Genomic DNA, 23,656 nt, shown 5'->3' with positions numbered 1-23,656 from the left:
ACAGGTGGAAGGGGGAAGCAAAGGAAGCATCAGCATCTTCTGATATGGTTGATGGCAAACATGTAGAAGGGTCTAGGGCTGAGGTGGAAGATAAAAAATGTGAGGTGTTACTGGACAGCTGTGGGTCCTGTGGGCCAAAGGAGGGCGGGATGTCTGTTTGGCTGTGAGCAGGAGAGGAGGATGCTGAGCTTCTTTCTGAACTGAACCTATTGAAGAATACGTTCAATTCATTGGCTCTGTCCAGACGTCCATCGGTCTGATCATCCTTCTGCTTGAAGCCTGTGATCTTCTTCATCCCTGTCCACACATCTCTGATATTGTTTTGCTGGACCTTGCTCTCCAGCTTCTTCTTGTACACCTCCTTTCTGTCTCTTATCTTGACTTTAAGTTGCTTCTGTAAACTCCTCAATAATTTTCTGTCTCCCTCTCTGAAGGCTCTTTTTTTCTTGTTAAGCAGGTCCTTCAGGTCACTGGTGATCCAAGGTTTGTTATTGGGGAAGCATCTCACGGTTCTGGTGGGGATGATGTTATCCACACAGAAGTTTATATAGTCGGTTACACACTCAGTCATGGCATTGATGTCCTCTCCATGTGGCTGGCACAGTGCGTCCCAGTCTGTAGCCTCAAAGCAACCTTGCAGAGCTTCTTCAGCTTCCTGTGACCATTTTCTCACAGTCCTCTTTATTACAGGTTGCCTCTGAACAAGGGGCTTATATTTCGAGCAGAGAAAAACAAGATTGTGATCTGATTTGCCTAGCGGAGGTCTTGCTGTAGAGATGTATGAGTCCTTGACATTTGCATAAAACAAATCCAATGTTTTGTTTTCTCTGGTAGAGCAGCTGACAAACTGTTGAAACGTTGGAAGTGTAGCAGAGAGTGAAGCATGGTTAAAATCACCAGAAATTGCCACAAAAGCATTGGGGTTTTGTGTCTGTAGCTTAGCAACAACTGAGCTGATGGCATCACATGCAGTGTCGGCAACAGCGGAAGGTGGAACGTAAACTGTTGCCAAAATAACACTGGTGAACTCTCTGGGTAAATAATATGGACGAAAACTTACTGCCAACAGTTCAATATCTGGACTGCAGAGTTGACACTTCACAGTAACATGTCCTGGATTACACCATCTGTTGTTCACAAGTACTGCCAGTCCACCTCCTTTACATTTGCCGCTCCTCTTTAAGTCTCTGTCTGCTCGTATGGTTAAAAAGCCCGGCAGAGAGACGCTGGAGTCGGGGATATGATCCTGCAGCCATGTCTCAGTAAAACACATGATACTGCATGCCCGGTACTCTGGCTGGGTCCTTTGTAGGGCTTGGAGTTCATCCAACTTGTTTCCCAACGATCTCACATTGCCCATCATAATCGACGGAAGAGATGGTTTGAACTTCCTCCTTCTCTCTCTTCTCTTAGTTCCTGCTCTGCATCCACGGCGTCTCCTTTTCAACTCATCAGGGATTTGGGGTTGTAGTTGAAGTATTATTTGAGCTTTTGAGATATTAATCAGCTGCTCCCGGTTGTAAGAAACAACCCCGTTGCCATGGCAATGCATCATAACAAATGTCCAAAAATAGAAAGTATCAAGAAAAATCCTCCAAGCTGCACAGCATCCAACACCGGAGTGGACAGTAGTCCAAAAAAAATCAACTGTATCCACCACAAGAGGAATAGTTCCCAAAAAAGAATAAATCAGAATCAAAAGTAACAGAGCTACTCCAACCTGCTGCCACCTTGAGCGGCGCAATTCTAGAATACCAGGTCCTTGTCAGGAAACGCAAGGCATCATTTTCTTTCTACTAAAGCAATGTGTCATTAAAATGTTCATTCTGCTTTTCTAGTAACGAGGAAACTTTTGCAATAACCATAGTACAACACTGTATAGTGCATAAAACAGAAATTCAACTTGAATCTTAGCAACTTGGTCATTGCATAAAATAACTGCTTTGTCATATGTGTAGTGCACATACACACATGATATTTGACCTTTAAATACATAAACTGCTCTCCTCAAATCCCTTTCAAAATATCCTAAATAAACATTTTGGATCAATTTAAAACACATTTTTCTTAAAGGTTTAACGCATCAATGTTTTTATCCAATAGGATGATCACAAGCTTGAAAGGTTTAATTTCTTTTCTGAAGAATGTGGTTGAGAGAAAAAAAAAAGGTTTGTCCTTGATTTTCTAATGCAGCATTAACCAGGTTATCCCTATTGGCTGATCAGAGGTTGTGTCATACAAAGGTCTGTGTAATGTTAAAAGCTAGGGACATTTACCTCAAATGTCTTCATATCTTACTCTGGTGCATTCCTCAGCCTTCATGAAGCTGGTTGTTCTCTAATGTTCTCTAAGAAATATTTGAGGTATTCACAGAACATCAGTAATTATACTGAAATAAGATGATACACAGGTGGACAACTTATTAATTAGAAGAGTTCTAAAGTCAGTTGGTTGCACTGGACATTATTTAGGGGTATCGGATTTTTTTATTTATTTATTGGAATTGTAAAAAATTTTAAAAACCATGATTCATTTTCTTCCTTTTCACAATTATGCACTCCTTTGTTTTGGTTTATCACCTTCATAATTGTCTACAATCCTAATAAAATACACTGGAATTTGAAATTGTAATGTGAGAAAATATGAAAAAGGTTCAGAGGTCTCACAAATTCTGTAAACTACCGTATATCATTTGGTACATCAACGTAAAATATCCTCAGGTTAATGTTGAGGTAATATACAAAGATAAGACTGCAAGTTATTAACACAATACATTTTAATTGTATAATTTTCCATCAGTTTACAGGTAAAAAGGTCAGCCTTATTTAATAGGTTTTTGTTTGGCTTTGCACAGTCACCATAGCTTGCTAAGAATTTATATTCAACAAATTTGCAGCTTCTGAAAACACTCCTAATATTGGCTTCAGATAAACACTGAATATGTCAGCCTCTTAAGTAGTCAGAAACACATTAATCTTTCAGTGTACTGTTGAATTTTAATAATGTTTTCAGGGTAACTGGGATCTGGGACATGAGTACACGGAGCATACTCCGAGAAGCCTTTTGTGAGCATAGTTCTTATATTACAAGCAAACCCTAAGATGCAGCTGATGGGAATGGTTGCAGTTATGACTCAGTTTAGATCACCTTAACTTCTACAGTCAATGTGCTTACTGCATTGACAAAAATAAATATAGTGTGCATTCATTAATAAAACATAGCATGCTGGGAAATAATAGGCAAACAATTAGATTAGCAAATACAATAGTTATAATTCGGAATGCTCTTGGAGATTCCCTTTGGCTGACTAAACATCAGAAAGGCTGTGGAACATTAATATTACAATAATAACACTTTGCATGAGAACAAAAGCCATATACATTGTAGTTATAATCCAGTAACTTGGTAAATACATTCGTAAACTAAGACTGAAGAACAGCTTTTTTTTAAGTAATATTTTCATTTCAAACAATAAAAGAAGCATAAAAATCTTTAAGAAAGCAAACTTACTTAAATAAATGAACAAATAAATACATTTTTGAACAGAAACAGTCACTTACATTTGCCTGTATAATGATTAAGTATCGTGTTATCTCCTCATAGTTGAGCCGCTCTCTGAGAACAACGGATCCAAACAGTGTAAGGGGGATGTCAAAGGTTCTGTTGGCCGTCTGAAAAACATACAGATATGTGGCAAAAACAAACACAGTGGGTCACACAGAAAGTCTACTCTTAAGTTTTAACAAAATCAAGACAAGTTAAGACATGCAATACATTTGAATACATAGTTACACAAGTGTAACAGCAAGGTGTATTGTATGATTTCAATACGATGCAAATGAGTTGTTCAGTTGAAGAGAAAATAATTTATTTGCATTCAGAACCAGCAGAGCATAAAGACAACAATAAATCAAATGAAAGCTTAAGTAAAAGGCATTTCGGTCCCATGGAGAAGCAAAAATCTTATGCAGAAATAGGAAATAGGCTTCAAATCTGATTTCATGAATAAGGTAAGTTGTACACAAAAAATAACAATAAATGTAGCTTCTATTGTGCTCTAAATACAGGTAGAAATTAGGCCTTACTGGAAAAAACATAGCTTTAAATGCTGATCATTTTAAATTTTAATTACTACACTTGGAAACTTTTTTTAGTCAGAAAACATTAATAAACCTCTACTATAAATTGTTACAAACATATTCATCAGATTTCCAACAATTCTTTTGAAAAGATCATCAAAAACCTAAGCAATCTATTTGCCCTTATTGTAGGTGCCTTATGGTACATTTATATTTTTCTCCTCTCCATTTTCTGTAGTCTATTCCTGTTCAGGGTAGCAGGTGGACTAGATTCTATTCAAACAGTCAGTGGGCAGCACACTATGGACAGTTCATGGTAGTGTCGACAGCAACACTTATGAAAAACATAGACGTAAACACATCTTGGGAGTAGCCAGTAGGACACTGCAATCACTGATGGATGACACGGGGCTCTACCTCTCCCTCTCCCTCCCTCTGTGACTGCCTACAGGAAATCAAATCTTGGTTTTCTTCTGCTTTTCTCAAACTCAACAGTGATAAAACAGAAGTTCTCCTCATCGGCTCCAAATCCACCCTTACACAAGCTAACTAACTCACCATCCCCATCAACAACTGCTCAGTCTCCCCCTCCCTTCAAGTTAAGGGCCTGCGTGTCACCCTCAATGGCACTCGGTCTGCCTACTTCCATCTCCGCAACATCAACCGACTGGGTCCCTCCCTCACTCCTGACTGTAACACTATCCTGGTTTACTCCCTGGTAACTCTCTGTCTGGATTACTGCAACTACCCTGTCTGGTCTTCCTGTCAAATCTATCTACAAACCATACTGGTTCAGAATGGTGCGGGGATCATCACCAGTACACCATTTTCCCATCACATCACACCTGTATATAGCTGCTCTACTGTCTCACTGTTCCTCGAGCTCACATATACACCATGGGGTACCGAGCCATCAACCGCTCTTCCCTGTGACTCTGGAGCTCCCTCCCACCTGTCATCTGCAACATTGAGCTGGGCATGTTTAAATCAAGACCCATCTTTCTAAATTGGCCTTGTTTTTGCCACTACGTAAAAATTCATTAAGGTCTTTTATTTCATCGAAGTCTACAATTTTAATGTTTATTTTAAGGTTTTAATTTTCTGACTCTTAGTTCTTTGATTTATGTCTTCGTTTTGTGCAGTGAGGTGATCTTGAGTGTCCTGAAAGGTGCCTACAAATAAAATGAATTATTATTATTATTATTATTGTTATTATATTTGATATTTGGGGCAATGGGGCAACTGTTGTATTTTGCCCAATTTTGTAATTAAGCACTTGGATGAATTATCAACAAACTGTAGATTTTAAATAAAGTACAGCCATGGCCAAAGGTTTAAGACCAATAGCAATTTAGTTTTTCACAAACTTTACAGCTTCTGTGTTGTTAGGTCTTTTTGCTAGACGTTTACATATATTTCTGAAGTTCAATAGTTCTACAAAGATTTAATAGGTCTCCAAGGCTACATTAGGTTTATCCAAACTGTCAATAGAATCTCAATGGGATTAAGATCTGAGAAGTTGGCAATTGATCCCAAATTTCAATATTTGGGTCCCTGTGGCATTCTGGTATCACTTCAGCCCATGGTGCTTTGTCAGGGAGGAAAAAGCTTTGTTCCAAACATAATTACTCTTCAATGTCTGGGAATGGTTGTTCTTGGAGGATCTTTTGATAAAAAAATTTTAAACATGCCAAATTTTTCAGGTAATTCTTGAATAGTCCTACTTCTTTAGAAGAGATCCAATCCCAAACGTTGTCAGCATTATTCAGAACTCAGTCACATCCATCTCTTCTTACCAACAAAGTCCCAAACAACTTGTAGAAGGTCCAGTAGAAGAAATACCCCCAGTCCTCCGCAGTCCAGTCTGTTGGAAGTCCTAGTATTTTCTAGAAAATGTAAGGCTGTACTTTCTTTCCTTGAGAGAAGTGACTTCTTAGAACCAGGCCAAGGTCCAAAAGACACCTCAGTGTGCATGCAGAAACACCCATGCCTGTGTGCTGCCATACCTGAAGACGTTTTGCACTGGTAGCAACCTTATGCCTTAGTTGGAAGCTGTTTTGGAAACTATTAACACTATTGGGACTTTCCTGGGCACTCTGAGACAATGGAACATGTCCTTTTGATCTGATTTCGCTTGAATCTTACTCTCAGCAATATCCTTGAATGTGAAGCATTTCGGATACAAATAATGATGGTATCAGGTATTCTATAGGAGTTAATCAAGGTTGACAAAAAAATAATGATTTCATACACAATTCACTAGTAAAACAAAAAAATGTGAAAAAGGAGAATGGCAGAGTGATCAGCTGCCACAGTCTCCTTAACATGTTCCTCTTAGGTCATTGAAATGATAATAGCAGCAGCGTAATTTTGGGACAGGGCTACAACATAGTGCCAATTAGATTTTTTAGATTAAGGAAATCTTCATTGGCTGTTTTAGTGATTGCATTTTGAGTTCATGACAGCAAGCTACCAGCACAAAAACTGAAACAATAAAGTCTGTAAAAAAATATATGTTTGGCCACAACTATAAGTATACATGGTCTTTTAACCTTTTTAGGGAAACTCTATCATGATGATATTTGTATTCGGGTTAAACATTTTTAAACTAGCCAACATAACATGTTTATAACTTGGCCCCATGGATGTTGTAAGCAAAAAAACATATTGGTAACTCACCGGATCTTTCGGGTTGAACTGGATGGTGTACTCTATCTGTCCATTTGGGCCATCATCAATGTCTGTTGCACCATTATTCCCAGAGAAACCAGAGAAGATAGTTGTTCCTACAGGGGTTAGCTGAAAAAAAAAAATAGAGCTCTGTCTACATATGATGCCAAAACCTTCAAAACATAGTAATTAAATCCTTTCTGACAGTGTCATACAAACGTCTATTGTTTTCATGTGGCACAGATGAAAGAAGAACAAAATAAGATTCACCAGCATTTGGCCACAAGGGATGTTAATCCACCACTGTTTTCCACAGAACAAAGACAAAGGGCTTTGCATTTCTATTTTCATTACGCATAAATTGGACTTGAAAAGGAAGATCATTTGGGAGTCTTTTGTGTCTCTTTCAGTTGCACTTCAAATAAGTGAAATATAGCAAGTGTTAAAACATATTACATCTGTGTATAGTATGCTCAACAGTCTTTTACTAATGTGAACAAATGAAATGACTCACTGCCCCCCCGATAAAAGAATACATTTGGGTGATCCAATTGCTCTGTTTTACAGTGTCAATGTTAAAATTAATTACTGTTAAGATAAACAAAAGGCCAATTCAGTCACTGCTTTTAAATAATCAAACACATTAACACCAAAATATCTGAGAAACAAACACAAACACGAGTGCATTCATTGAGCAGAGAAATACTATTGCGTACTACTGTGGTACACGTGGAAAACTGATGGTTACACTGCCTGGCCAAAAAAAAAAAAGTCGCCACCTGGATTTAACTGAGCAAAAAGGTACAAGCCTCCGATTGGATAATTACTGCATTGGTGATTATGTTTCAGCTGGCAACAACTTATTTAACCCCAACTGGTGCAATGGGTTGCTTCTCATTTCTTAAACAACCATGTCGAAAAACACATCCCGTGGTCGTGGAAGAGATATTTCAGAAGGGTCAAATCATTGGCATGCATCAGCCAGAGAAAACACCTAAGGAGATTGCAGAAACTATCAAAATTGTGTAAGGAACTGTCCAACACATTATTAAAAACAGGAAGGATAGTGGAGGTTAAAAATGTCGCTGGAAACAAAATCCTAAATGTTTGTGATCACTTAAACGTTTGGTGAAATCAAATTGAAGAAAAACAACAGCAGAACTCCGGGTTATGTTTAATAGTAAAGTAAGAGCATTTCCACACGCACAATGCAAAGGGATCTCAAGGGATTGGGACTGAACAGCTGTGTGGCCTAAAGAAAACCAATAATCAGTGAGGCTAACTGGAAAAAAAGGCTTCAGTTTGCTAGGGAGCATAAAGATTGGACTCTGGAGCAATGGAAGAAGGTGATATGGTCTGCTGAGTCCAGATTTACCCTGTTCCAGAGTGATGGGCACATCAGGGTAAGAAGAGAGGCTGGTGAAGTGATGCACCCATCATGCCTAGTGCTTACTGTACCAGCCTGTTGGGGCAGGGCTATGACCTGGGGTTGCTGCAGTTGGTCAGGTCTGGGTTCAGCAACAGTATGTGTTCAAAGAATGAGGTCAGCTTGAATATGCTTAATGACTATGTTATTCCATCAATAGGTTTTTTCTTCCCTGATGGCACGGGCATATTCCAAGATGACATTGCCAGGATTCATCGGGCTAGAATTGTGAAAGAGTGGTTCAGGGAGCATGAGACATCATTCTCAGGGATTGGAGTCCAGACCATAACCCCATTGATAATCTTTGGGATGTGCTGGAGAAGGCTTTGCGCAGCAGTCAGACTCTACCATCATCAATGCAAGATGTTGGGGAAAAATGAATGCAACGCTGGGTGGAAATAAATCTTGTGACATTGCAGAAGCTTATCGAAACAATGCCACAGCGAATGCAGGCAGTAATTAAAACTAAAGGTGGTCCAACAAAATATTAGAGTGTGTGACCTTTCTTTTTTTGGTGGCGACTTTTTTTTGCGCCAGGCAGTGTAATTAGCGATGTGACATTCACGAACGAATTGATTCTTTTGAACAGCTCGTTACCTTGAACGATAGGACTTGAGTCTTAGTGAGAGCCGTTCTTTGTTTTTGTACTACTTTGCTTTCTTATAAAGCTACTTTTTCAATTTTATTTAATTTTAAATTATATTATTTAGGCCATTACATATGAAAACGGAAAGGGGGGTAGAGCATATATATGAGCATACAGCGCACATGCTCATTGCTCATGGTTTGTTTTCATCACGTGTCATAAAGGCAGGGTGTGTGGCGCTGCGTTTCCCCTGGCTGCGACGTAGGCTGTGTGCAGTGGGAGGAGAGGAAGAGTACAGTCACAGTGTGCTCCATGATGAAGACGAACCAATGAGTGGCGCAACAAAACGTTTGCACACTTTATTCAGTTAATGCTTACAGTAAAGTGTTGTTTACCATTAGTGTGTTGCATTAATACAAATTTTTCATGATGCAGTTGGCAATTTCTATTTTTTGCCAAAGCAAGTGCAACTTTTTTCTCTTCTATTTTTTTTTATTTTGCTTTCTTTGTTTTGTTTCTGTATTACATATTGCTTTAAAATTCTGTTAATGGACGCAACACTTAGTAAAGAACTACATCAGTATTTGATATTTATATTTTGATGTTTTATACTTAATTTTATGGAAAATGTATACATAGATAGATTTTTTGCATGTGGTTCTATTTTGCTAATTTTAAATAAAAATATTAATCTTAATGCAGATGATTTAGCTTTAGCTATAAATTTCTCCCACACATGCCAGGTTTACTAAAAATGTATATATTTAACACTATATTAAGGGTAAAATTGCTTGTTCTTTGAAATATGCACATTCTCAAAACAGATCATTTCAACGGCTCTTTTGAATGGCTCTTTAAAGTAAACGGATCCTGAAGATTCGGTTCTTTTCAAAGATCCATAAGTTCCATCATTACTAAGAATCCGTGTCAACCAAAATTTAACAAAATATTATACAGTAGTTTTTGTTGGTTATGGCTTCTCTGTGACTGCATCAATTTAAGATGGCTAAAACATATAGCATTATCAATGAATAGCCACAGTGAAATGGATGTTTGTAGGATACAACTTGCTAAACATTTTCTAAATATTGATGACTGTAAACAACGAGGCAGGTTTATTTATGCTGTCATTGTAAATCTCAATCTATATTTTCTATACCTTGAGGCCTGAACTCTTACAAGCAGTTTGCTTGTTCCGTTAAATAATTTAGTCACAGCAGGAGGAATTTCTGAGAGTGAAATTGAGCTTTTATGGATGTTGATAATTAATAACCTAATTAGTTCAAACAGGCAAAGCTTTTTAAAAATCGTAAGTATAGAGTAACGTAAAGAGTTACTATAATTTGTTCCATTAGAATCATGTCTCAAATATAGTGCAGGGGGGTGCATGAGCCACAAAACTGGGAAACCGAGTTGTTAAGTTTATGTTAAGTTTGGTTAGTATGTGAGATAAGATAACTGTTTTGCAAGTGTTTAGCTGAAAAGATTTTCTGTGGCATATATATATATATATAGTTATAAAGGGTACACTCAAATAACACATCCTAGAAATGAATGAATGAAATATTCTCATTCAATACTTTGTTCTGTACAAAGTTGAATGTGCTGACAACAAAATCACCCAAAAATCATCAATGGAAATCAAATTTATTAACCAATGGAAGGTTGGATTTGGAGTCACACAAAATTAAAGTGGAAAAACACACTACAGGCTGATCCAACTTTGATGTAATGTCCTTAAAACAAGTCAAAATTAGGCTCAGTATTGTGTGTGGCCTCCACGTGCCTGTATGACCTCCCTACAACACCTGGGCATGCTCCTGATGAGACGGCGGATGGTCTCCTGAGGGATCTCCTCCCAGACCTGGACTAAAGCATCCGCCAACTCCTGGACAGTCTGTGCTGCAACGTGACATTGGTGGATGGAGCGAGACATGATGTCCCAGATGTGCTCAATCGGATTCAGGTCTGGGGAACGGGCGGGCCAGTCCATAGCTTCAATGTCTTCATCTTGCAGGAACTGCTGACACACTCCCGCCACATGAGGTCTAACATTGTCCTGCATTAGGAGGAACCCAGGGCCAACCGCACCAGCATATGGTCTCACAAAGGGTCTGAGGATCCCATCTCGGTACCTCATGGCAGTCAGGCTACCTCTGGAGAGCACATGGAGGGCAATGGGGCCATCCAAAGAAATGCCACCCCACACAATTACTGACTCACTGCCAAACCGGTCATGCTGAAGGATGTTGCAGGCAGCAGATCGCTCTTCACGGTGTCTCCAGACTCTGTCACGTCTGTCACATGTGCTCAGTGTGAACCTGCTTTCATCTGTGAAGAGCACAGAGCGTCAGTGGCAAATTTGCCAATCCTGGTGTTCTCTGGCAAATGCCAAGTGTCCTGCACGGTGTTGGGCTGTGAGACAACCCCCATTTGTGGACGTCGAGGCCTCATACCATCCTCAGGGAGTCGGTTTCTAACCATTTGTGCAGGCACATGCACATTTGTGGCCGGCCTGCTGGAGGTCATTTTGCAGGGCTCCTCCTGTTCCTCCTTGAACAAAGCCGGAGGTAGCGGTCCTGCTGCTGGGTTGTTGCCCTCCTACAGCCTCCTACATGTCTCCTGGTGTACCGGCCTGTCTCCTGGTAGCGCCTCCAGGCTCTGGACACTACGCTGACAGACACAGCAAACCTTCTTGCCACAGCTCGCATTGATGTGGCATCCTGGATAAGCTGCACTACCTGAGCCACTTGTGTGGGTTGTAGAGTCCGTCTCATATCACCATGAGTGTGAAAGGACCACCAACATTCAAAAGTGACCAAAACATTAACCAAAAAACATAGGTAAGTGGTCTGTGGTCCACCTGCAGAACCACTCCTTTATTGAGTGTGTCTTGCTAATTGCCAAAGATTTTTCTATTCCATTTGCACAACAGCATTGTCAATCAGTGAAGTTTCCTAAGTAGACAGTGATTTCACAGAAGTTTGATTTACTTGGAGTTATATTGTGTTGTTTAAGAGTTCCCTTTACTTTTTTTAGCAGTGAATATATATATATATATATATATATATATATATATATATATATATACACAGTACAGACCAAAGGTTTGGACACACCTTCTCATTCAAAGAGTTGTCCTTATTTTCATGACTATGAATTAACACATGTGGAATTATATACTGAACAAAAAAGTGCTTTGATTACTGCTCCGCACACTCTTGGCATTCTGTTGATGAGCTTCAAGAGGTAGTCACCTGAAATGGTTTTCACTTCACAGGTGTGCCCTGTCAGGTTTAATAAGTGGGATTTCAAGCCTAATAAATGGGGTTGGGACCATCAGTTGTGTTGTGCAGGTGGTGGATACAGTACACAGCTGATAGTCCTATTGAATAGACTGTTAGAATTTGTATTATGGCAAGAAAAAAGCAGCTATGTAAAGAAAAGCGAGTGGCCATCATTACTTTAAGAAATGAAAGTCAGTCAGTCAGAACAATTGGGAAAACTTTGAAAGTGTCCCCAAGTGCAGTCGCAAAAACCAACAACTGTTAAGAGGAGACTGTGTGAATCAGGCCTTCATGGTAAAATAGCTGCTAGGAAACCACTGCTGAGGACAGGCAACAAGCAGGAGAGACTTGTTTGGGCTAAAGAACACAAGGAATGGACATTAGACCAGTGGAAATATGTGCTTTGGTCTGATGAGTCCAAGTTTGAGATGTTTGGTTCCAGCCACCGTGTCTTTGTGCGGCGCAGAAGAGGTGAACGGATGGACTCTACATGCCTGGTTCCCACCGTGAAGCATGGAGGAGGAGGTGTGATGGTGTGGGGGTGCTTTGCTGGTGACACTGTTGGGGATTTATTCAAAATAGAAGGCATACTGTACCAGCATGGCTACCACAGCATCTTGCAGCGGCATGCTAGTCCATCCGGTTTGCGTTTAGTTGGACCATCAGAGATGGTTTCGGGTGAGCTGGACTGCAGAGTGAAGGCAAAAGGCCAACAAGTGCTAAGCATCTCTGGGAACTCCTTCAAGACTGTTGGAAAACCATTTCAGGTGACTACCTCTTGAAGCTCATCAACAGAGTGCCAAGAGTGTGCGGAGCAGTAATCAAAGTAACAGGTGGCTACTTTGAAGAACGAGGAGTGATGGCCTAGTGATGGCCTAGCACCACGTCCAGGTGCTGATACCCCATAGGGACAACCAGCCCCTGGTCCCAGGACGTCATCCCCTTCCCTCCCCTGGGCTGGCCTAGCCTGGACTGGTGCCTGAACCTGAGTAACCCCAGCCCGGACCCCGACCCCCCGCCCCGACCCCTGTTACCTGTATGTCATGAAAATGTTATAAGCGAGAGTGTTTAAGTTGTACAATACAATTGGGGCACAGGCTGCCATGGGACTGCAGAGATGGAAAACTCTTGCGGCACTCCAATGACGCACCCGCACTGGAACCGCCCAAACCCTCAAACCCTGATCTCCAGCCCCGACAGCCAGTCCCTTGCCCGAAGAAGCCACTGACCCCCAACAAAAAGGAGCCAGCTGGAAGCGCACGCAGCAACGGCCAAGACTGTGGCCCCACTCCAAAAAAAAAAAAAAAAGGACCAGCTGGCCCAGTGCAACAAAAAGAAGGGCACATGACCATCCACCCACGAACCCACAGGGCAGAGCCAACAGAGCACCAAGTCCCCAATGCCCAGCACCGGACTGCAGCCACAACCAGGCAAGCTGGCCAACAAAACACATCCCACAACAACACTGAGGCCGCCAATAAGCCACAGCCGACCCAAAATGGTAGGCCCACCCAATGCAAGCTTCGGGCCAGCATAGGCACATGCACCCCCGCATAGACAAATGAACCAAAACCACCAGGGCCAGCCAGGGAGTCAAGCAGACCCTGCAATGCACCACACTGCCCACCACCGTGCCCAAGCAAAAGACGCCGGCCCAGCAAGCCGAAGGGCGTCACAGAAAGGCCACAGACATGCAGCAAAGAGGCTGAACTCCTCCCCAAGACACAGAACACCAACATCCAAGCCAGCCAAGCTAAAATGACAGAGCCAATCCAAGCCGCAGTTCCCCACGAGCTAACGCCACAGTTACATCACACATCCTTCTGTACATCGGTAGGGGCACGATGAAGAGCACCACCCCAAGCACACACCACCCACCAGGAACCACCCAGCAGACAAGCAAACCCCGTGAGAAAACCAACACCGAAGCCCACAAAGCCAAAACCAAAGCCCACAGAGAAGCTGTGACCAGTTCATTCCTGTGATCAATCCTGGCCAGCCTGCCCACCCAAACAATGCAGACCCTTCCGAACCCCCTCCTCCAGACAGCACTGGGACCGGCGTCAGGAACCGGAACCCAGACAAGGCACCAGAATTGGAACCACCCCAGTCCAAACGATGCCTATCCCCATCCAAGGCCAATCACCCACCTCAACCCCAGAAGAAAACCTACAGCTACCCTAACATTTGAACAACTCCCAGAAAACATAAGACATGTGTTTACCAGAAAAAATAATTTTCTGTGGTACATTTATATTAAAATGCTTCATTATTACCTTAATTAATTATATTTCAATGACACAATCAAACAAACAAACTGCATAGTTATCTACCGTGGTGGTATTTAAAGCACGCTCCTAAACTGTCTTTTATGACTAGGAATCTAACACCAATAGGTTGGGAATCACTATTGTCCTTTGTCATGTTTTATAGTAGGACCAAATGAAGCGATTTTAAACATATTTATTGGATAACATTGCCATTAGCAGATGTGGATGATTTAAAAAAAAATGACAACCCCTCAATTCATCTTAGTGTGCAATGAATGTTGGTTTTGGTCTACTGCAACGTCATTTTCCATATATGGTAGGGATGAGGTTCTCAGTTTATAAAAACATACAGATCCTTTTTTAAATTAAATTCCATTCATTCCATTCATTTCAGTCAAAACAGTAATTCATATTCAGCTTTACAATTAGTAAAACAACTATTTTAATTTTGGCATAATTCGGTTCTGGTTAGCTTACATACTGTCATCAATTGGAGAAAAAACTGGTCACCTAAGACAAATACTTTAGTGAAAAGCAGACTACCTGCATATATGTTGTGAGGGACATTTGTACTTCATCAACTTAAGTAACAAATTTAAACATTCATACAGCTTTAGAGATGAGGGTATAAATATTTCAATAGCTTTACTTGCCATTGACCTGCCTAAGTATCCATATTATGCTAACTAGACAAAGGTTAAATGTAGCAACTTAAGGTATTAATAATACCTTAAGTTGCTTTCACACTTTGACACTTTCACAGATTTGTGTTAACATCATAGAAATAATCGCTTCACCTCCTGAAGAAAAAGAAGATAAATTTCACATGATAAGTTACTCTGCTGTAGATGTCAGGGAATCTTAGACAAGGTAAAAACAGAAATCTGAACTCTAGTCGGCTGTAAATAATTGAGATTTAGTGTAATTTCGGCAGCACCGATTATTTGCTAGATCATTTCGTTTAGTCATGTTATCTCTTCTTTCCCCTGGTTCTCATAGTCTCACTTTGCAGCCTTTATATAATGAAACAACTTTAAACCCTGGTTCCACTGCCTACCTATAAAATTAACCACCAGGATAAGCTTAAAGGGAAATACTTTCAGACTCAACTTAAACTAACTGTGTCCTAGAGTTCATTGTAAACAATTAGTTTTAGATAGCACCTTTCTAGTCAGAGAGGCCACTCAAAGAGCTTTACTCAAACACGCACACATTGATTTACAGATTTGTAGACAACTTGGGGTTAAGTACCTTGCCCAGGAGCATATCGACATGTGACAGTAAGAAGCTGAAATGGAACCCACAACAGCTATCCACTGAGCCACAAATGTCTTGCAGAGTGCTTGCAAAATTATTGATTCATTTTTTTCAGATTTTGTTTTGGTATTAGCACAAACAAGCACTTTATTGCAATTTCATGAGACAGATCAACACAAAGTAGTTTCAATATCCTTGGAAGTGGAACAAAAATGATGCATGATTTTCAAAATATGTTACAATTTGAAATCTGAAAAGTGCAGCATGCATTTGTATTTAACCCATTTTAGTCTAATACCACTAAAGAAAATACAATGCAATCATCTTGATGACCAAAAAATGCTACACATAGTTGAGGGATAACTTTGTGAAGACGTTTAAAGCAGGGTTATGTTATAAAACAGTATCCTAAGCTTTGAATATTTCATTGAGCACTGTTCAATTCATTATTCTGAAATGAAAAGACTTGTTTAACAACTACAAACCAAACAAGACAAAGCTGTCCACCTAAACTCCAAGTTTAGCAAGAAAAGCATTGATAGGAGAAGCAGCCAAGATGCCTCTGGCAGTTCTGGAGGAGTTGTAGAGATCCACAGCACAGATAGGACATTCTGTTGACAGGACAACTATTAGTTTTGCACTACTATCTTGCCTTTATGAGAGGTGGCAAGAGGAAAGTCATAGTTAAAAAGAAAACCATTGGATGGAAGCTTGTTTTCTTCAAGCAATGTAGAGTACAATATCATGTGAAGCAATATGTTAGGGGTCAGATGAGTCCAGAATATTATTGATTTGGGTATCCCCATCCAATCAAACAATGTAGGCAGTATCATCAGAGCTACATTGGAATAGTTTAATTTAAATGTATGTGTTAGGATGGTTCAGACTAAAATCCAATTGAAAATCTTTGGTGTTATTTGAAAAGGGATGTTCACACACATCAAGTATAGCATATACTTTGCTTAAAATTCATTTAACTTTTTGCTTTTAAAGTGAACAAATATCACAAAATGAAATTTATATTAATACTAAAACCTGCTATACTTCAGACCAGAATATTGGTGGTTAAAAATGGTTGAAAAAGGATAAAGGATGTTCTGTTTAAGCCTACATTGATTTTTATTAGGTGGGTTTAGTTCTGGTGGCGGTGAAAATGAAATAAACAATAATGTAGCTGTCTGACTAATGCGACCACTCACTGAATAAAAATAAATAAATAAACAATGTTCCGGTTGTTACATTACTGCTACCATTTTAATCAAAGTAGCCACTTTTGAAAAATTACTGCTATCAAATTGTCTGAAATGACCTGAGCTTAACACAGAAAAAAATATTATTATGATGCGGAAGCTCCTAAATTGAATTGCAGTCTGTGTGAGTGATTAGAGGAAATAATTTTAAGAACAGTTATAGGAATCTTCAGAGGCGTATAAGGTGTAGGTGGAGTGCGGGAATAAAAATAACAAAAAAATGCTTCTGTTTTTTTCAAGTGCAGAGCTTAGTGAAAGGGAAACACTGGAGTCATGAGGGAGGATAAATAGAAGGAGGGAAATGCATGTTGCAAGAAGAGCAGAGAATCTATAAGAAACAATAAAACAAGTTGAGGGGACAGATTGAGCTTGACAGGCTGAGGAAGACTGTACAATGATATATTTGGCTTAGCCCGCCTAGGATTGTGCTGGCAGCAAGCTACATGCATCCACGTCCACTTTAACTGTACACTTGCCCTTGTTGAAATCCTCTTCCCCTGATGCCAGAGGACAAACTGTCATGTTGAAGATTATTCTGAAACCACAAAATAACAGATTTTCCCCATCGGTCCAAAACTTTTCTATTTCCTTTTTATTCTCCTTCAAGTTATGCAAACAAAGAAAAAGACGGAAAGAAAAGGATGTTGGATGTTTTTTGTGTTTAAAATGAGTGAAGTCACATATTTCCTATAAAAACTTTGAAGATAATTTAAATAAATTCATTGAGTTTATACTTAGACTGGACTAAGAGCAAATGTTTCAAATATTAGTCTTTAGTTTCCCTAATTTCAAGCAGTTCAGCATCTGCCAACACAATGGTTTGCTGTCTTAATAATACCGCAAACTTTAATTTATTGTATTGTGATTTTATATGGATCAACAACAAGTAGTATATGACAGTGATGTGTAAGAAAATAATACATGGTTTTCAGTTTCTCATGTGAAGATATGAACTAAGTGTCATATATAGATATATAGGCCCATTTACTCTGATAAATAAAATCCACTGTAAACAATTTCTTTCAGAAGAAATGTAATTAGCTAACAGAGTACACCTGTTAATAGTTTCATCTCAATATTGACATGGCTGTTCTGTGAAGGCCTCAGAGTTTTTTTAGGGAACATACAGGTCCTTTTCAAAATATTAGCATATTGTGATAAAGTTCATTATTTTCCATAATGTCATGATGAAAATTTAACATTCATATATTTTAGATTCATTGCACACTAACTGAAATATTTCAGGTCTTTTATTGTCTTAATACGGATGATTTTGGCATACAGCTCATGAAAACCCAAAATTCCTATCTCACAAAATTAGCATATTTCATCCGACCAATAAAAGGAAAGTGTTTTTAATACAAAAAACGTCAACCTTCAAATAATCATGTACAGTTATGCACTTAATACTTGGTCGGGAATCCTTTTGCAGAAATGACTGCTTCAATGCGGCGTGGCATGGAGGCAATCAGCCTGTGGCACTGCTGAGGTCTTATGGAGGCCCAGGATGCTTCGATAGCGGCCTTTAGCTCATCCAGAGTGTTGGATCTTGAGTCTCTCAACGTTCTCTTCACAATATCCCACAGATTCTCTATGGGGTTCAGGTCAGGAGAGTTGGCAGGCCAATTGAGCACAGTGATACCATGGTCAGTAAACCATTTACCAGTGGTTTTGGCACTGTGAGCAGGTGCCAGGTGCTGAAAAATGAAATCTTCATCTCCATAAAGCTTTTCAGCAGATGGAAGCATGAAGTGCTCCAAAATCTCCTGATAGCTAGCTGCATTGACCCTGCCCTTGATAAAACACAGTGGACCAACACCAGCAGCTGACACGGCACCCCAGACCATCACTGACTGTGGGTACTTGACACTGGACTTCGGGCATTTTGGCATTTCCTTCTCCCCGGTCTTCCTCCAGACTCTGGCACCTTGATTTCTGAATGACATGCAGAATTTGCTTTCATCCGAAAAAAGTACTTTGGACCACTGAGCAACAGTCCAGTGCTGCTTCTCTGTAGCCCAGGTCAGGCGCTTCTGCCGCAGTTTCTGGTTCAAAAGTGGCTTGACCTGGGGAATGTGGCACCTGTAGCCCATTTCCTGCACACGCCTGTGCACGGTGGCTCTGGATGTTTCTACTCCAGACTCAGTCCACTGCTTCCGCAGGTCCCCCAAGGTCTGGAATCGGCCCTTCTCCACAATCTTCCTCAGGGTCCGGTCACCTCTTCTCGTTGTGCAGCGTTTTCTGCCACACTTTTTCCTTCCCACAGACTTCCCACTGAGGTGCCTTGATACAGCACTCTGGGAACAGCCTATTTGTTCAGAAATTTATTTCTGTGTCGTACCCTCTTGCTTGAGGGTGTCAATAGTGGCCTTCTGGACAGCAGTCAGGTCGGCAGTCTTACCCATGATTGGGGTTTTGAGTTATGAACCAGGCTGGGAGCTTTAAAGGCCTCAGGAATCTTTTGCAGGTGTTTAGAGTTAACTCGTTGATTCAGATGATTAGGTTCATAGCTCGTTTAGAGACCCTTTTAATGATATGCTAATTTTGTGAGATAGGAATTTTGGGTTTTCATGAGCTGTATGCCAAAATCATCCGTATTAAGACAATAAAAGACCTGAAATATTTCAGTTAGTGTGCAATGAATCTAAAATATATGAATGTTAAATTTTCATCATGACATTATGGAAAATAATTAACTTCATCACAATATGCTAATATTTTGAGAAGGACCTGTACAACAGTAGGCTATTTTTCCAGATTAAGTAGGAATCCTCTAGGTGTGTAGAGCGCCATTTTCTCTCCAATTTTCTAACATTGTGCTTTAATGTATGCAGCTCTGAATTAAACCAAGGAGCTAGCCTCCTATGAATGATTACCTTTTTTTCAAGGGGGCTGCATTGTCTAATGCATCACGCAATGATGAAGAAACACTATGAACAAAAAAATCAATTTGTGAAGGTGCAGAAACAGAATTATTGCCCTCCACTGTGCTTTTCAGTGATAATGAGGAAATTAAAAGTGGAACAGATTCTTTAAAGGTTGTTACAGCATCACCTGATAATGATCTAGTCTGTGGGTCATTTTCTACCGCATATTCCATAGTGGGTCGTGGGGGAGCTGGTGCCTATCTCCAGCAGTCTATGGGCAGGAGGCGTGGTACACCCTGGAAAAGTCGACAGTCCATCGCAGGGCAACACACATACAACCATGCACACACTCATTCATACACCTAAGGGCAATTTAGAGTTTGGACTGTGAAAGGAAGCTGGAGTACCCGGTAAGAACCCACACATGCACTGGGAGAACATGCAAACTCCATGCAGAAAGACCCCTGGTCGGGAATCGAACCCAGGACCTTCTTGCTGCAAGGCAACAGTGCTACCAACTGTGCCACCGGTCTGAGTTGTGTTTATTTTTATGAGATGTTCCTGATTTCCTCCTTTTAGATTATTTTTTAACCTATTCAATTTTGGCTGTGGGCGAGACACTGTCTTAATAGGGTAATGGTGGGTAGAAGTACAGAAGCTGCAGAGAGGAGTATTAAACTACGACCCTGCTTTTGCGTGTTTGTTACACACAGATGCACTTTATCTTTCACAGATGTAGATTCTTTTCATTTAGTATCGAGAAAATGCTGAAGTCACGCAATTCTAAATCAAAAGCCTTATGGTGCATTGCAAAATTAGTCACATCCCTTCAAGTTTTTCACATTTTTTCAAGTTACAAATTTAACTGTGTTTCATTAGGATCTTAAGTAATAGACCAACATAAACTAGGTTGTAATTTTGAAGTGGAGAAAAAACGGATTTTTCATCACTAAAGCCAATAAAAATCTGATTACTTTGGCATTATTTTTTTTATTCAGCCCCCATGTTAAAACCACATTTAATGCAGTCACAGCTAGAGCTGCCAGTAACATCCTTGTCGGTCTGGATGGTGTTCAGTTGGTTTTCTCCCCCACAGTGTTTTGCATGTAGGCCAAAAGATTCAGTTTTGATCTTATTTTGACCAGAGCAACTTCTTCTACACTTGTACTATGTCTCTAAAATGGCATATTGCAAACTTTAAATCTGAATTCCTATTGCTTTTTTCACAAATGGCTTACTCTTACCCCCCTTTCAGAAAGTCCAGTTTTATGAAATGCACAAATAGCTTTCCTGTCGATAGATTCTTCCACCTAAGCTGTAGATGTATACAGTTTCTCTAGAGTCACTATGGGTCTCATGGCTGATTAATGCTCTCCTTGCCCACTTTGTCAATTTAGTTGGCCAGCTCTCTCTTGGTAGGTTTGCAATTGTGTTGTCTTTTTTTCATTTTGGATGATAGATGGTCCACGAGACGTTCAGAGCTCCGGATATTGTTTTATAACCTAACCCTGCTTTAAACTTCTCTACAACATTGCCCCTGACCTGTGTGCTGTGTCCATTGGTCTTCATAATGCTGTTTGTTCAATTACAGGTCCTTCTCAAAATATTAGCATATTGTGATAAAGTTCATTATTTTCCATAATGTCATGATGAAAATTTAACATTTATATATTTTAGATTCATTGCACACTAACTGAAATATTTCAGGTCTTTTATTGTCTTAATACGGATGATTTTGGCATACAGCTCATGAAAACCCAAAATTCCTATCTCACAAAATTAGCATATCATTAAAAGGGTCTCTAAACGAGCTATGAACCTAATCATCTGAATCAACGAGTTAACTCTAAACACCTGCAAAAGATTCCTGAGGCCTTTAAAGCTCCCAGCCTGGTTCATAACTCAAAACCCCAATCATGGGTAAGACTGCCGACCTGACTGCTGTCCAGAAGGCCACTATTGACACCCTCAAGCAAGAGGGTAAGACACAGAAATAAATTTCTGAACAAATAGGCTGTTCCCAGAGTGTTGTATCAAGGCACCTCAGTGGGAAGTCTGTGGGAAGGAAAAAGTGTGGCAGAAAACGCTGCACAACGAGAAGAGGTGACCGGACCCTGAGAAAGATTGTGGAGAAGGGCCGATTCCGGACCTTGGGGGACCTGCGGAAGCAGTGGACTGAGTCTGGAGTAGAAACATCCAGAGCCACCGCGCACAGGCGTGTGCAGGAAATGGGCTACAGGTGCCGCATTCCCCAGGTCAAGCCACTTTTGAACCAGAAACTGCGGCAGAAGCGCCTGACCTGGGCTACAGAGAAGCAGCACTGGACTGTTGCTCAGTGGTCCAAAGTACTTTTTTCGGATGAAAGCAAATTCTGCATGTCATTCAGAAATCAAGGTGCCAGAGTCTGGAGGAAGACCGGGGAGAAGGAAATGCCAAAATGCCAGAAGTCCAGTGTCAAGTACCCACAGTCAGTGATGGTCTGGGGTGCCGTGTCAGCTGCTGGTGTTGGTCCACTGTGTTTTATCAAGGGCAGGGTCAATGCAGCTAGCTATCAGGAGATTTTGGAGCACTTCATGCTTCCATCTGCTGAAAAGCTTTATGGAGATGAAGATTTCATTTTTCAGCACGACCTGGCACCTGCTCACAGTGCCAAAACCACTGGTAAATGGTTTACTGACCATGTGCTCAATTGGCCTGCCAACTCTCCTGACCTGAACCCCATAGAGAATCTGTGGGATATTGTGAAGAGAACGTTGAGAGACTCAAGATCCAACACTCTGGATGAGCTAAAGGCCGCTATCGAAGCATCCTGGGCCTCCATAAGACCTCAGCAGTGCCACAGGCTGATTGCCTCCATGCCACGCCGCATTGAAGCAGTCATTTCTGCAAAAGGATTCCCGACCAAGTATTAAGTGCATAACTGTACATGATTATTTGAAGGTTGACGTTTTTTGTATTAAAAACACTTTCCTTTTATTGGTCGGATGAAATATGCTAATTTTGTGAGATAGGAATTTTGGGTTTTCATGAGCTGTATGCCAAAATCATCCGTATTAAGACAATAAAAGACCTGAAATATTTCAGTTAGTGTGCAATGAATCTAAAATATATGAATGTTAAATTTTCATCATGACATTATGGAAAATAATGAACTTTATCACAATATGCTAATATTTTGAGAAGGACCTGTATGTTCCCTAAAAAAACTCTGAGGCCTTCACAGAACAGCCATGTCAATATTGAGATGAAACTATTAACAGGTGTACTCTGTTAGCTGATTACATTTCTTCTGAAAGAAATTGTTTACAGTGGATTTTATTTATCAGAGTAAATGGGCCTATATATCTATATATGACACTTAGTTCATATCTTCACATGAGAAACTGAAAACCATGTATTATTTTCTTACACATCACTGTCATATACTACTTGTTGTTGATCCATATAAAATCACAATACAATAAATTAAAGTTTGCGGTATTATTAAGACAGCAAACCATTGTGTTGGCAGATGCTGAACTGCTTGAAATTAGGGAAACTAAAGACTAATATTTGAAACATTTGCTCTTAGTCCAGTCTAAGTATAAACTCAATGAATTTATTTAAATTATCTTCAAAGTTTTTATAGGAAATATGTGACTTCACTCATTTTAAACACAAAAAACATCCAACATCCTTTTCTTTCCGTCTTTTTCTTTGTTTGCATAACTTGAAGGAGAATAAAAAGGAAATAGAAAAGTTTTGGACCGATGGGGAAAATCTGTTATTTTGTGGTTTCAGAATAATCTTCAACATGACAGTTTGTCCTCTGGCATCAGGGGAAGAGGATTTCAACAAGGGCAAGTGTACAGTTAAAGTGGACGTGGATGCATGTAGCTTGCTGCCAGCACAATCCTAGGCGGGCTAAGCCAAATATATCATTATACAGTCTTCCTCAGCCTGTCAAGCTCAATCTGTCTTTTTT

The 23,656-nt window shown here is 40.1% G+C and overlaps 1 protein-coding gene across 1 annotated transcript in view; it reads right to left on the bottom strand.

Moving 5' to 3' along the window:
* LOC124874972 (protocadherin-15-like) overlaps positions 1–23,656 on the bottom strand; it is a 346,908-nt gene that overhangs the window by 209,085 nt on the left and 114,167 nt on the right. Inside the window, exons 7-8 of the mRNA XM_047376690.1 lie at positions 6,759–6,878; positions 3,561–3,671 (exon numbers count right to left, since the gene is read on the bottom strand). Coding sequence (XP_047232646.1) covers positions 3,561–3,671; positions 6,759–6,878 — 231 coding nt within the window. The remainder of the gene's footprint in view (positions 1–3,560; positions 3,672–6,758; positions 6,879–23,656) is intronic.

This window comes from Girardinichthys multiradiatus, chromosome 10, assembly GCF_021462225.1.
Source record: "Girardinichthys multiradiatus isolate DD_20200921_A chromosome 10, DD_fGirMul_XY1, whole genome shotgun sequence".
In the NCBI taxonomy this organism is placed as follows: domain Eukaryota; kingdom Metazoa; phylum Chordata; class Actinopteri; order Cyprinodontiformes; family Goodeidae; genus Girardinichthys; species Girardinichthys multiradiatus.
The sequence above is the reverse complement of the archived record's forward strand: the minus strand, read 5'-3'. Positions and strand labels throughout refer to the sequence as shown.